Consider the following 14,305-nt stretch of genomic DNA (forward strand, 5'->3'; position numbering starts at 1 on the left):
AACTGGGGTGACGCAGGGCTCTGCCTGGCAGCTGACCCCCTGCTTTCCCCGGGTCGCACTGAGCACTATCCTGCACACCCTCCAGCGTGGGACAGTCCCCCTCTCCTGGGGATGGTCCTCAGCTCTGATCCTGCCCGCTGACCCATGGCAGAGGCTCTTCAAGAGCTGGATGTGTCTGTCACCCTCACTTTTTCTGTTTATCTTTCCAGAGCTTTGTGACAGCCCACCATTAGTTCGTGGAAACAGTTCTTTTTAAGACAGTTGGGGCATTCTTTTGGGGGCAGATATAAAAATCCTTCTGAGATTTCCATACATCCTGCCCTTCCTGATTTGTCCCGAGTGTGCACGTGGGTGATGCCAGGCCTGTCGTGTGCTCACATGAACACAGCCACGTCCAGACCAGTGCAGTGGTCTGGCTGCGTCTAGTCCAGCAGAAAGGGAGTGAGCTTGAGGGGACCATCAAGACACCAAAATCCCAGCTTCTGCTCATTGACCAGCTCTGGGATGCTGGGTAGAGGTGTGTGCCTCGGCTTACCCATCTAGCAAGTAAAGGGATTGGACTAGGAGGTCTGTAGGGGCTCTTTGAGGCGTAACAATCTAAGATTGCGAGCAGCAATGAATGGCCCTGCTTCTGGGGCCACGAAACTGGTTTGGGCTCCACTCTTGGAGACAGCTCTTGCCTGAAATATCAACTCCTAGTAAAAAGAGATGCAATAGGATTTTTTTTTTTCTTCAAGCAGGACCAGGAAGGTAGGGATAGAGAGATTAACTACAGCCTTTCAGGGGCCAAATACTCCGTGCAAGGCCGGCGGTGGCTACAAGTGACCATGCTTGCAGACAACAGAAAGGCCAGACCTGGCAGCACCACCAAATCTCGGTCCCAGCAGAAACCACTGTGATTGAGGGGCTCTGCAGGGCCAGGCTGGGTGTGGCTGGAGACTTCCCTGCCCCTGGACTTGGCACGGCTGCTGCCCCCTCTGTCCTCTCCCCCAAACCAGATGGCCAGAAGCTCACGCTCCTTGGAGCGACTGCTGCTGTCCTGTGTCCTAATGCTACCAGTGGCGCCACTGGGCTGGGCTCCACAGCAGTGTGCTCACTACCCTGTACCCAGGCCCTTCCCTCCACCTGCTGCTCCCAGTTCTGCTGCCCACTCCTAACGCCCACTCCAGAGGCACTGACCATGGCTTTTCTTTTTTCATGCAGCAATCACCACTAATGCCAAGTAGTCTCAGGTAACTTTAATGAAAGTGTCAGCAGTCCTTCCCCCCACAGTGGTATATAGATGGCTGAGCTTAAAAGCAGAAAGGCAGCTGCTGAGAGACCAGCCACGCAAGGAAGGCCGGCTGCCTTCTGAGGGAGCCAAGTTCTCGGCTGTAGACCCAGGGCCCTGGGCAGGGCAGCATCAGTTCTTGTTGCAGTCGGCAGCCGAGCTTCCTGGAAGGTTTCATGTGGGCTCCAGGCTTCCCCCGCTCCCCCATCCCATGCTGGCTTGGCCAATCCAGAGGCCTGCATGTTAGATGGGACAACAGGGATGGCTGGGGATCCCAAGTGACCGCCACCACTGTGACCCAGTGAAGGAACACTTTTCCAGCTACAGAAGGAAGAGTGGTCATTTCACCATTAAACGGCACACATTCTATATAAATAAAAATAAAAAGGGGAAGGGGGTGGGGGAGGGAACGGAAATTGGCACAGACATTGATATATTGCTTTCCAGTTTCAATGCGACAGATGCAAATCATGAGACATCAGGAGAAATAGAAACAAGGGCTGGGTTTAGCTTTTTCTAAGCAGTGTGTTCCTCTTGTAGGGCTGGAGGTTTGCTGAGATGGACGGGGTGGGAAGCCAGGCCAGAGGAGTCCTGGGAAACCCACTGAGTCCAGAAATGTGTGGAGGGCAGAGGCCCCTGCGCCCTGCCCTTGGCCCCCAGGAGAGCAGCACTGCTTTAAAAAGCTGGGTCTGCTCTCCTTGCAAGAAAAAAGTACAACTAAATAAATACAATATGCAGACGTAAGACCTTCAAGTGACTGTCGTTTTCTGCCCCCTGGCTCGGCAGATCTATAGGCAGAGGAGAGTGAGGGGCACGTGGCTGCCCACTGCTGTGGTCTTGGGCAGGAGCTGCCTATCGACACACGGGGTGAGCCCTCCCCCCCGCCCCCCTGCCCAGGGACATGGGAAGGACCACGGGACAGTGCCACTGGTTACCGGTGTAATCACATGACAACCAAACACCTTTTCCTGAGTCATGCCATGGCTCCCTCCTCTGGTTAGCTATGCCCTCTTTTCCTGCAAGACCACCATGGAAACGTGGCCTCTTACAGTTCCGTTTCTTTTCTCCTTGCCCCAACCCGTCTTTTTTAAAGAAATGATACAACTTGTATCTTCAAAATACTTAGTGGCTTCCCCAGTTCTCTTTCCTCTAAGTCAGATGGTCAGGAGGGTTACCAGGAATGTCAGGTCCATGGAGAGCTGGGAGGCTGGGCAGGTCTGTCCTTCACCTGCTCTGGGATGGGAGTCCCCACCCTCAGCCTGGCCTGTGGAACAGCCCCTGTTCCTACCCTCCCACATTTCTGGTGCTCAGGAGACTTCAGAAATGGCTCCGGATGAAAACCGAGCTGGCGCGTGGAGGAAGACAAAATACCGCTGGGACAGATTGTCCACGGAGTACATTCTAATATCTTATTAGGTATCTGAATCTGTTAGGAAAAAAATTAGAAACTATGTATAAAACTTAAAAATATTCAAGTATCAAAAGGCTATTCGGATCAAAGTTTAAAACAAGCTGTCAGCAAGATGCCGCCAAGAGGAAACTTTTACAAAAGTTTACTGAGTCTGTTCAGCAGAGAGCAAGGAACGGAAGCGATCTGTATGGGGGTTGATTAGGGGAAGGGAGAGTGAGGGCAGAGGGGGGACAGGCTGGGTTAGCTAGAGATCAAGGCCTTTTTAAGCTGAAGAGGAGAGTGTGTGCCGGGCAGGGTGGGTGGGACAGTGGGGATGGGGTCACTCTCCCTGGAGAACAAGCCATAAAGTGCGCAGCCTGGGCCTCCCGCCCCCTGGTGTCCAGTCCTGGACATTACATGGGGAGCTGCCTTCCAAGGGGCACAAGAACAGCAAAAACAATGCAACAGGACAGAACAGGAAGACCCATTTCTGCAGAGATCCTTCTAGAAAGAAAGAAAAAAGGAGGTGAAGGGGGTCAAACGCTACAGTGTTGACTTAGCTTTTCAAACCCTGTTACATACAGGAATAGAATTTCTAAGTCAAGGAAATCTAAGTGCCCCCACCCACAGAGGGACGGGGCTGTGGCCCCCACGGTATGAAGCAGCAGCAGTGTTTATTCAAGACACGATAGTGAGGGAATCTGGTCGCTTTCCCTTCTTTCCGGAGACGGTGTATCTTGATGAGTGATCCAGCAAAAATCTTTTCAACTCTGGTAAATTAAGTTCATAAAAACCACTCCTTTTGCCTGGTCCCTAGCCAGGCCTGCACTCTGAGCCGTGCTGGCTTGGGGCGCCCTCTGGTGGCGATATGGAAAACCACAGCCTGAGGCCAGCTGAGAGCTCATAGGACCACAGGCTGGGGGCCCAGAACTGCCCAGGCCACTTGGCCTTTTGCCTTGGGTAGCTAGCTGTCTCTTGGCAGATGGCCTGGCCCTTGGGGGCGGCCCAATTACTCCTCAAGAAGGTTTGGTTCCCACTCTGTGGATGGCCCGTTTCACCAGGAGATTTCCAGGCCACTCTACCGGCCTCTTGGAGATGGAGTTGGGCCTTTAGACTTCGGTAGAGAAGAGGATGCTCTGTCTCTTGCTGTCAGGGGCAGGGATGGCCTCCAGCTGCAGGAAGTACAGCAGCACCTGGACCTGTTGGGGCAGAGCAGGAGGAGGAAAGCGGCTCAGAGGGGTGCTCACAGCTGCAGGTGGGAGGTCTTCCTGGCCAGAGCCCAGGGCCTGGTGACTAAGGCCACAAGACCAGCTCAGGCCGCTGAAGGCTCCCTGCTGGTGACACAAACCCCTCACAGCAAGAGATCTGGGTGCCCCTGAAGAACTGCCACGTGAGGGGAGCCCTGAGTAGCCCTGCAAGCTGCAGAGGAAAGAGCCCCCCCGTTCTTCCCAGCCAAATGGCCCTAGAAAGTCCCTCTCTCTGAAGCTTGGCCCCTGTATAATTTGAGTGGGAACAACTGGCAGGAACCAGGGTGAGGTAGGCAGAGGCCACCTCCGTGAAGCTGGGCACTGTGGGCTGGGTGGGGCCTGTCTCCTCGTACCTGGGACATAACCTCCAGGGACCAGCTGTCAGTCATGGAGATGGGCTGGCTGGGGTTGGCAGGGAGCTTGCTCTCTTTCTCTGAGGGCCGGAGCAGCGTGGGGCCGAAGACTGTGGCGAGGTTGTGCAGGGACATCTTGTTCACCGTCTCCTTTTCTGCCACCCTGAGGAGGGCAAAGCAGAGCGTGCTGTTGGGGCACCGCCTTCAGGACGAAGGCAAGGCGGAGGGGCCAGGCCACCCTGGAGTCCTTAGGGAATGTGGTGGCGGGCACCACCCCTTTCTGCAGGCTCCATAGCACAGCTAACCCACCCCGGGTTGTGCTGAAAAGCAGACCCCACCTCGGTTTTTCAGGGTTTCAGGACGAGGAATACTTGAGGCCAGCAGGTGGCTGAGCCAGCTCTGGGCCATGACCTGGGAAGGGGAGGGTCCAAGCACATGGCCGGCCGTGGCCAAAGCACCTCACCCTTCCCTTAAGGCCCCGGTGCAGAGGGCGAGGGTGGTGAGGAGGGCGGAGGGCAGCAATGGCTCTAGTGCCCAGAGGCCTGTAACCCCAGACAGGGGTGGGGAGAGAAGGCCCCAGATGCCAGGGAGTCTGATGGGAGCCGCAGGGCACAGAAGGAGACTTCCCTTGCTGCCTAGGGGTCCTGGAGCCCCAGGCCCCCCAAGGATGAGCTGGGGTTACCTTTTCAGGTGGTCCAGAAGGAACAGGAAGGTCAGCAGGTTGGCCTCCGGGAGCGACAGCAGCAAGTTAAGCATGCAGCTCTCCTTTGCAACAGGGTCTGAAAGAGCTACAGGTCGGGGGGGGGGGGGTTGTTACTTCTTGGGGTCACAGCCATGGGCTGGAAGCCTCTGCCATGGCCTGCGTCAGAGGGCTGAGGACCGTCCAGGCCCATCCTTGTCCTGGCTCATAGAGCACTAGCTCCAGGGAGGACCCCGTGACAGAGGCCTGTGAGGGGGTGAGCCCCTCAACACCTTCTCTCTGTCTGAAAGGGCTCAGAGGCACCACAGGAACCAGGCACAGCTGCCCTCCTGGCCAACTCGGTTGCTCCTGCCTCTGAGTTGGAGGAACCCAAGGCACGGAAGCCGGCAGGAATGAAGCAGAAAGAGTGAGGGGCGGGAGGGTTGCTAGGCCCCAGGGGCTCCCTTATCACCCTGCGCACGTGGGGGACCAGGTCCCTGCTGAAAGGCCCCAGAGGCGGGTACGGAGGATGCAGTGCCCCGTACACCAATGCCCCCCATTCAGGACACCACCCTCCGGGCTGACTTAGAGTCAGTCAGCCTGGGTTTGAAGGTGGGTGCGCTGACAGGGCAGCACCTGGGGTGAGGGGAGCAGGACAGGCCCCTGGAGGATGGGCAGAGCCCTTACAGGACTGGCTTGATTCTGTCCCCCCACCACACACACAGTTTGGCGGAAATGCAGACCACGGTAGAGGGGGCACAGTGGACAGGAGGCAAATGGGAGACGCCTACTACACTCACCAATGCCCTCAGCGAAGTTGGGATAGAACTCGTCAGTGAAGAGGGGCTCAGGCAGCTCGCGGAAGTAGAGCTTGAGGGTCCCTGCGATGGCGTTGACATCCATCTCGCTCATCATCACGGATACGTCCTTGTTATCTGGACAGAGCACAGAAGTGGAACTCAGCTACCCCAGATCCTGAATTAGGTTCTGCTCTCCCTGCCTCAGCTGAGCACATCCTGCCCCAGACCGATGACTTTGTGGGCCCCCCCCTCCCCTTTTAACAGCTCATCTGTCTCCTTCCAAGCATCCTCCCCGTATGTCCTCTCCACATGGCCGCTGCTGGGGAAGGGGCCGACATGGAGGAGGACAGACACAGCGCCTGGGAGGGGTCAGGTGGCCTTGCCCAGCAGCAACTGCCCAGCTGCCCGTGTCTTCTGATAACAGAAGGACACTGAATTATTTGCTCTGTTTTAGTGTTTAAACTGGTGTCTTCCCTTTGAGCTCAGGTAGCCAGTCACAGGCCCTCTGTGCCACAGGCCCGGTCCACTCTCGTCACCCAGAAGGACCGTGGAGTATGCAGGCATGACGTCCTGGCTCTGCCACCTTCCACTTTCAGGGCCTTCTGGGGTCTTGGTGCCTTTGTCGGGCAACTGGGGCTGTTCTACAGACTTCTTGGTGGGGGAGGGGGAGGGAGATGGCGACACCGCCACTCAGAGCCCTTCGCACTGCTTCACCGCGAGTCAGACTGCACTGACCCCTGGGGCTTCGGTCGGCACCTCTTTGCCAGCCCAGGGTGAGCAGGCCGAGCCCCAGCAAAAAGGCAGGGCTGCCCACGGCGAAGCCCCGGGTCCAACTCAGTAAGAGCCGTGCACGGTTAAAGGGGTTAAGAACTGGCTTCTGCAGAACATCCTCCCACAACTCCCTCTTCTTCTCATTTAAAAAATAATAAAACAGTAAGTGAAGAGAAAGTGCAGAGGGTGAGCTACCAGGCGTGGGCCACGGTGGGCACCCTGAGAGTCAGCATGGGCACCACGCCCACGTCTCCATCCCATGCCAGCCAGGGCCGACACTCACTGACGTCAAAGGCCGCCTTCAGGGCCTGGATGTCCGTGGCCACTCCGGACACGCGGTAGATGCCCACTTCCTCCATGCCCCGGCGCTCGATCTCCTCCACGCACTGGCGCACGATGTAGGGCACCTTGGACCTCTCCCTCCTGCGGGGGAGAGGAAGCAGCTTTAGTGTCCGGCAGCCCTGGCATGAACCACAGTGGAGCGCAACCATCACCCATCTGCACACCTGGACACCTGGGGAAAGCGGTGATGAAGGTCCGGGCCTGGGCTGCATACACAGCCTCGTTCACTCTGAGAGCTCATGACTATCATTGTTTATATCTTATCAGGGTCTTCCCAAGAGCTCCAGGTAGCCAGGTGCCCTGGGAGATAGAGACGATCTTGGGGGGTAAGGTCAGAGGCCTTTCTAGTGGACTAGGCCACAGGAAGTCCAGTTAAAAGATCCCACTTGGGTTAACAGCCACACAGCGTCCCAGACAGCAGGATGGTCTCTGAGTAGGAAGATGGGACCCAGTCTCAGCTCCATCCCTGCACCCACTTGCTGTGCAAGAGGTGAATCCCCAACCCCTCCAGAGCTCAGTGAGAGGTGAGCTCTGCACACAGCACTCGACTGTCTGCTACATGAACGACTCCACAGGGCGGCCTAACATCAGTGCTTGAATCCTGTCATGCTAAACGCTTTTCTCTTCCAAGGCCCAACAACTGGCAATTCTAGCACCTACACATAGGACTCTGGAGTAAGAATATTTCAAAAATAGGAGACAGTGTTGTTTGGAGGGTTAGCTTTAGTGTAGCACCGGGATTCAGGAGCCCAGCAAAGCTCTTTTCCCAGCAACCCTCATTAGCAGTGCTCATTTGGGATAGTTTCCGACAGAGTCCTCTCTGCTTATGCCCAGAGCCTTCTGGAGCTGCTGTGGGGATAGCTGAGGTACAGCTGGGGGCGAGGAGTGGTGTTTAGACACAATTAGGTGTCTGCGGAATACCTAACACAGGCCCTGGCCTTATGACCAGCAAGGTCAGGGCCTGGCCAGACTCCATCTGGGGAATAGAATGGATTCGGGGAGGAAGTGGCTTGTGTCCCTGAGAACTGCCCTCAAGCCAACATACAGACTTCTCCTGGCGACTGACCCGGGCTAAAGGGGCAGAAGTTGTCATCACTCAACAGGAACCCTAATCATGACAAATTTCAAGCACGGGAAGAAAACCCTGTCCTCACACAGCTCTGGGAGTCGTGTGGGGGCCAGCCCACCTGCACAGGAAGGGGACAAGGATGCTCTTGAGCTGATGGGGACAAGTTTTACAGTAAACAAGGGAGGCAGCTAAGCACACAGTGTCCCACGGGCCTGGGAGGTGTCCTGGCAGCACAGAGAGGAGAGACCCATACCCACTTTTGCCTCCAGAAATACCTTGGGGGCTGGGGGACAAGAGGCATGAGAGCCCAAGCCCCTCGACACTTACTTGGTGACCACAGCAATCTTGACTCCGAAGACCCCTGTCTGTTTTCGGGAAGGCATTCTCTTCAAGCTGAACTCCCTGCTGGTGAACTTGACTGAGAGTTTCACTTCAATCTGCAGGGGGACAAGAGAAACAGCCCTCTCACTCTTCTGGTCCTTATACCTGGCTTCCTGGGGCAAAGTTTTCCACCCCCAGGACAAGCTGGCCAAAATCCCAGGGCGAGGCAGGGCCACCCGAGAGGAAGCCCCCAGCCCCCCTGAATCAGCAAGAGTCAGGACGGTTAGGGTGGTTTAAGGACCCACAATCCCCGTTGCTTCTTTTTTCAAAAATTGAGCTATAATTGACATAACATTTTATTAGTTCCAGATACAGTGATCAGATATTTGTATATACTGTGAAATGATCACTACAGTTAAATCTAATTAACATGCAGTACCTCACATAGCTACAATTTTTTTTACTTGTGATGAGAAAAAGATTTACTCAATAATAGCAACTTTTAAATATGCAATACAGTATTATTAACTATAATCACCGTGCTGTCCATCACCTCCACAGGACTTGTTTATCTTATAACTGGAAGTTTGTACCTTTTGATCCCCTTCACCCATTTCGCCCGCCCCCTACTCTTCTCCTTTCGGGAATGCCTTCCTGAAAACAGTAACCACCAATCTGTTCTCTGTATCTTTCTTTCTTAATCATAAAACGATAACTAGAGAAAAAGTACAGAGAATAATAAAAAGCCATGAGTTACCTGTCAAATGTTAACATTTTGTCACATATGCCCAGCCCTTTCTTGCTGTGGGATTAGTATTTTTAAGGGCACTGAGGACTAATCAGGGGCCTCCGTTTCTATGGGCCGACTCCAGGGTAGAGGCCCTGCCTGTCCCAGCCGTGCCCCTGGATCCGTGGTCGGGAGGGATGCTCAGTGTCTGGCCAGTGACTGCACTCCTGCCACCACATGGATTCCTTCCTGGGCAGCAATTCTGTCCTGCAGGACCTCTCCTTCCTCCAGCCATACTCCCTCTCTCACACTAGCCCAGGCTCAGCCTCCTTCCAACTGTTCCAGAAGGAACCAGGGCCACCCTGACTTTCTGGGGTAAGTGGGCACCTTCTGGGGTAACAGCCCTGTGGGTACGTACCCCGTTCATGGCGATGACAGTCCGCTGCCAGTCTCTGTCCTGCAGGGTCTGGGGGTCCAGCTGAAAGCAAGGCACCACAATTATCAGACGCCCTGCCAGGCAGCAGCCCAAGCCTGTTACTTCTCTACACCTAAGTCAGAACCGGAGCTGGACCTCGACAGGCACCTCTACCCAGAGGCCAAGTGGGGTCCATAGAGAGGAGAGGACCTGCTGGAAACCCTGGAAACTTAGAGCCCTGCTGCTCCCAGATCTTTGCTGTCTGGGGTCCAGGCTCACCCTGGGTGTGAGTTGGTGACACCACGGGGCCTGTACCCTGCTTCTCCCTCCATCCTGTCCAGATGGGAGGTCAAGTTCATGCTGGGAGTCCAGGAGCGGGAAGGCCACCCTGTTCCCCCTCACCAATCATCACAGGTGCTACGTGTAGCTCAGGCAGGGCTGAACAGTCAGTTGAAGTGACATTTCGGGAAGCCCCATTTCAGTAGCAACCTCCTGGGGGCAATATCATCTAAGAGTTTGAGACACTGTTCCTCCCATAGTGCACACTGTGGTCTGGCTGCAGGAGCTCATGCAGGAGAGGCCTCCAACCCGGGCCAGTCTGGCCCAGAGGAGCCAGAGCCCAGCTCTACAACACAAAGGTAGTGAGGGGGCTACAGGAAGCACCTCTAAACTTCCACCCCTGCAGACCACTGCCCAAGCGCTGGTCTGCAGGAGCATGCTGTCAATGTCACCTAATGGTCTGTGCTGCCATATAAGACTCCCCACCTTCTGTGGTCGGGCCATGCGCTCCCATCCATGAAGGCTCCATCTCCCTTGTTCTGGGGAGATATTAAGAAAATACTTCCCGGGTGCCACCCATGAAGTTGGACTAGCAGGTCAGGGTGGGATCTGAGGTTCCAATGACTAGAAACCTCCCCAGGCGATTCTGGTGTGAAGCCAGGTCAGGGACCCAACGTCTGACACCATATAACCGGCCACTCCTCACACTGGGCCTCGTGATGACATCCCTTGCTCTGGACGATGGGTCATTTCTACTGTTAGGAACGTTAATAGCAGGGACTACGCTCGTGATTTCTGCTCACACATAAGCACACAAACACACGACGCTACTAAGCCTAGTGCCAGGTCTGAAGGGGAATCAGGACAAGCGTCACACATTTATCCTGCCAGGGACCTCAGAGGCCACAGCCATCTACCTGGGCCTTGTACTGGGGAGGTGGCTGGAAAACAAGGCCCGGCTGCCTCGGCCTCACAGGTGTGTGCACCTGGGCCCGTCCTGTGCACCTGCTCCACACAGGGCTTATCCCAGGTACTCCTGGGGGGTAAGCCTCCTCACCTCCCCTTCTGGGCCCTACTACTCAATATTCCCAAGGATCTGAAATAGAGAGACAGAATGACCCAGAAAAACCACAAGTGCCCAAGCATCTCCCTCTGGTACTGTGTGGTCACAGGTTCTCATTCGGCATCTGTCCCAGGTGGCCCTTAGGGGTGACACTCCCGGGCTACAGGGACCCCACCCTGAGTGGCAGGGACTATAAACAGGGACCAGCAGTCACAAGCCACTCAGGAAAGGAGACCTCCCCAGTGGTGCTTCCCCAGTAGAGTGAATCCCAGATAACAGCTCCCCCAGGGGAGGCAGGAGGGGGTGACATCACGCCCCTCCCACACTCTGAGGCCAGCAGAGCTCTCAGCTCTCGACCAGATGAAATGTGGCAGGAGGTGAGGGGAGTGGACTGCTGCTCCGTGACCCCTAACTGTGTTCTGGCGGCCCAGGAAGGAAGGGGGCAGGCGCCGCTCCTCCTGCTCCCAAGGAGAGTTCATTCAACACCACCACTGGGAGTTTTAAAAAAGGGAAAACAAGCAGGTTCGGCAGGAGACGCCCTTCCCTTTCTCTCCAGAGAACAGTAATCACTGGGCCCCTCTCTCTTTAAGAACTGAGAATTGGCAAGTGCAGCTGACATCCCGGCAGCAGGGACCCTGCCCCAACGTGCCCCCGGGAAGACCACGGCCCACCCGCTGGCCCACCTTGCCCTTGCACACGAGGTTTCGGATGTAGGTCCACAGGGCGCTGCTGCGAGCACAACACAGGTGCTTTTCCGCCTGGCTCTGGCCGGCGCGGCTGGAGTGGAAGTACCGCAGGAGGCCCGGCATGGTGGCGAGGGCTGACAGCGACTCTCGCATCCTTGGTCCTACCACTCTGAGAGGACAGCACTGCTGGACAGGAGCACGGGGAGCCCCCGGCCTCCTCGCCCTTTTGACCAGGCTTTGCAGGAAGCCCCGCCCCTGCAGCCAGCCTGCCAAGGTCAAAGCTTCCTATCCTTTCTATGTTTTTTGGTCTCCATGTGGGAAAAACATCCCCACCAACAGCCTATTGGTTACGGGAACTCCATCGTGTCACAGTTTTCTCTAAGGCCCAGAAAAGCCAAGCTTCCTTTTCCAGTGGCTGGTTTCCTGTCGGCATGTTTGGAGACGCTGAGTAATACGTCTGCCTGGCCAGTCCACCTCATGGCAGGACATGCTCTGGGGACCCTCCAGTAACCCCAATAATGGCAATGCACTGCCTTAGATGGACTTGGGGCACAGGACACCCGCACCCACTCCCGAATAGCTGGTCCACTGATGAGGGGGTTCGGTGCCATCACCCACCCCCAGCACTGAGGTCCAGACCCACAGCCATCTGGCCCCAGAGGCTGCATGCGGCACAAGCCGGCCTCCAGAGTGAGGCCTCGGCCACAACGCTGCAGGTGTCTCGTCACTGGGCCCCCAGCCCTCACAGTGGCTCTGGATGGAGGCTCTAATGGGAAAGGCCAACTCCAGGCTGGCTGAGCTCCAAAGAACAGAGCGTGCTAAGCAGAGCGGAAGCAGCATGAAGAAAAACACGACAACGAGGCCGTGGGTCGCTCAGTCCAGCCCAAACAACATTCAAGGCTGGTATGCTCTTTTGAGTGGCTATATAAAGCACCAGAGAAGTAAACAAGTGGGGATTTGGAAAAATCCAGGAAATGGTGTCTTGGGGAAAATGTGAGCACGTTCTGCACGCCCCCTCGGGGTCTCAAGATCGCAGCAACAACCGCGCATGCTGCTCGGGGCTGGGGACTGCATGGGAAAGGGGGGTGTCTGCTCACACCTAGTGTTCTCAGGAGGGTGGTCTGGACGGTCTGGGTCCTGCTTGTCCCTTCAGGGCTGGGCAAGGTGAGGGTCTCAGAGGAACAAGTGTGGATGGCAAGCCTGGTGGACAGTTGCCCCAAGGTCTGCTTAGAAAATTACACTTCAAGTCCATTCTAGGGAGGCAGTGGGTGGAAAGGGCCTAGTCCAGGCGGGGCAGGCTTTGAGTGCTGCCCTGAAGCAGCCTGGCTGCGGACTACAGGGCTGCCCTGCTTGCTTGGTAGGAAGCACGGCCAGGTGGGTCACTGGTAGACGAGCACAGGGCATCCTCTCACCCTCCCTAGGCCGAGGAGGGTGGGGCAGGGCTGCACTGTCCACAGGAGGAAATGCCATTCCCTCCTCAGTCGCCTCCTCGCAGACTGCACTCTCCTCCGTGCCACCATCACCGCCCAGGATGGACCGGCAGGGCTTCCTTTCCCATCGCTCCTGACTGAGCTCCACGTTTGACCATAACCTACTTCCTGGGGTGGGTCTTCTAAGAGATGACCAGAGAACCTCTCTGGGACAGAAATCTGGTCGGTTCTCCTCTTATTACCACAATCTGCTCTCTTGAGCTCCATCACCCGTATTTTTAACTTCACTGCCCTTCTCTAATCCCAACTAAGCTCTAGTACCACTTAAAAAGATAAAGCAACCTCCCCTAGGATGGCTATCATCAAAAAGACAGACCATAACAAGTGTTGGCGAGAGTGTGGAGAAACGGGCACCCTTCCACGCTGCCACTGGGGATGTAAAAGGCTATAGCCGCTCTGGAAAAGTAGGGCAGCTCCTCACAGTTAGACTTGGATGACCAACCCAGCAATTCCACTCCTAAGTATCTATACTAGAAGAAAGAAAACATATGTCCACACAAAGACCTGTGTGCGTAGGTTCACTGCAGTACTAACCGTAATAGCCCTGAGCTGGAAACAACCCAAGTGTCCATCAACTAGGGAATGGATGAACAAAACAGGATAGACGCACAGATATGACAGACGGCTCAGCCATAAAAAAGAATGAAGTGCCGACACTTGCTGTGGACAACTCTCAAAAACATTATGCTAAGTGGAAGAAGCCAATCACTAAAGACTACATAACACAGTATGATTCCATTCATAAGAATCTGCAGAATCTACAGATAAAAAAACAAGAGCCGCCAGGGCCTGGGGTGGGAACAGGAAGTGACTGTCAGTGGGAATGAGGAAATCATTTTGGGGTGATGGAAATATTCTAAAACTGAATTACTGGTGACAGTTGTACAACTCTGTAAATTACTAAAAATCATTGAATTAGACACTTAAAATAGATGCATTGTCTGGTATGCCAGTTAAAGGAAAAAGACAGAGGACCCCAAAATGGACCTCAATAGAACAGGAGGGTCCAGGTCACCACTGCCACATTCTCTCCACAGTGGCAGCAGTACGTTTCATCAGGACAAATAGTGGGGACTCTGTACAGGAAGGATTTGTTCACGTGGTTACATGTTCACAACTTTTACTGCCTAAAATCTCCCTTAAATGTTTTTTAAAAACAAACATTACCCATTTTATGTTCCTCGTACTAGAGACCCCTTGGGCCAGCACCCTCCAAGTCGGCGTTTAAGAGTTTCTCTCTTGCTCACGTCCCTGTGACACGGGCCACATCTCACCCATATGAGCGCTGCACAAAGCACCCAGAAAGGCATCCCCCCACCCCCCGCGAAGCACACCGGATGCCCCAGCGTGGTGAATGGCCATGTGGACAGAACGTGTGTGGCCCTGCCATCATCCTGTGACAG

General features: G+C 55.3%; 1 protein-coding gene across 1 annotated transcript in view; it reads right to left on the reverse strand.

The window, feature by feature from the left end:
• Nucleotides 1-1,223: 1,223 nt before the first annotated feature.
• The window catches only part of BCR (BCR activator of RhoGEF and GTPase), a 117,249-nt gene continuing 104,167 nt past the window's right edge, over nt 1,224-14,305 (reverse strand). The window contains exons 17-23 of the mRNA XM_074321712.1: nt 9,388-9,447; nt 8,249-8,358; nt 6,794-6,933; nt 5,740-5,874; nt 4,943-5,048; nt 4,261-4,423; nt 1,224-3,859 (exon numbers count right to left, since the gene is read on the reverse strand). Coding sequence (XP_074177813.1) covers nt 3,770-3,859; nt 4,261-4,423; nt 4,943-5,048; nt 5,740-5,874; nt 6,794-6,933; nt 8,249-8,358; nt 9,388-9,447 — 804 coding nt within the window. The 3' untranslated portion in view covers nt 1,224-3,769. The remainder of the gene's footprint in view (nt 3,860-4,260; nt 4,424-4,942; nt 5,049-5,739; nt 5,875-6,793; nt 6,934-8,248; nt 8,359-9,387; nt 9,448-14,305) is intronic.

Source organism: Rhinolophus sinicus, linkage group LG16 (genome assembly GCF_036562045.2).
Source record: "Rhinolophus sinicus isolate RSC01 linkage group LG16, ASM3656204v1, whole genome shotgun sequence".
Taxonomy (NCBI): Eukaryota; Metazoa; Chordata; class Mammalia; order Chiroptera; family Rhinolophidae; genus Rhinolophus; species Rhinolophus sinicus.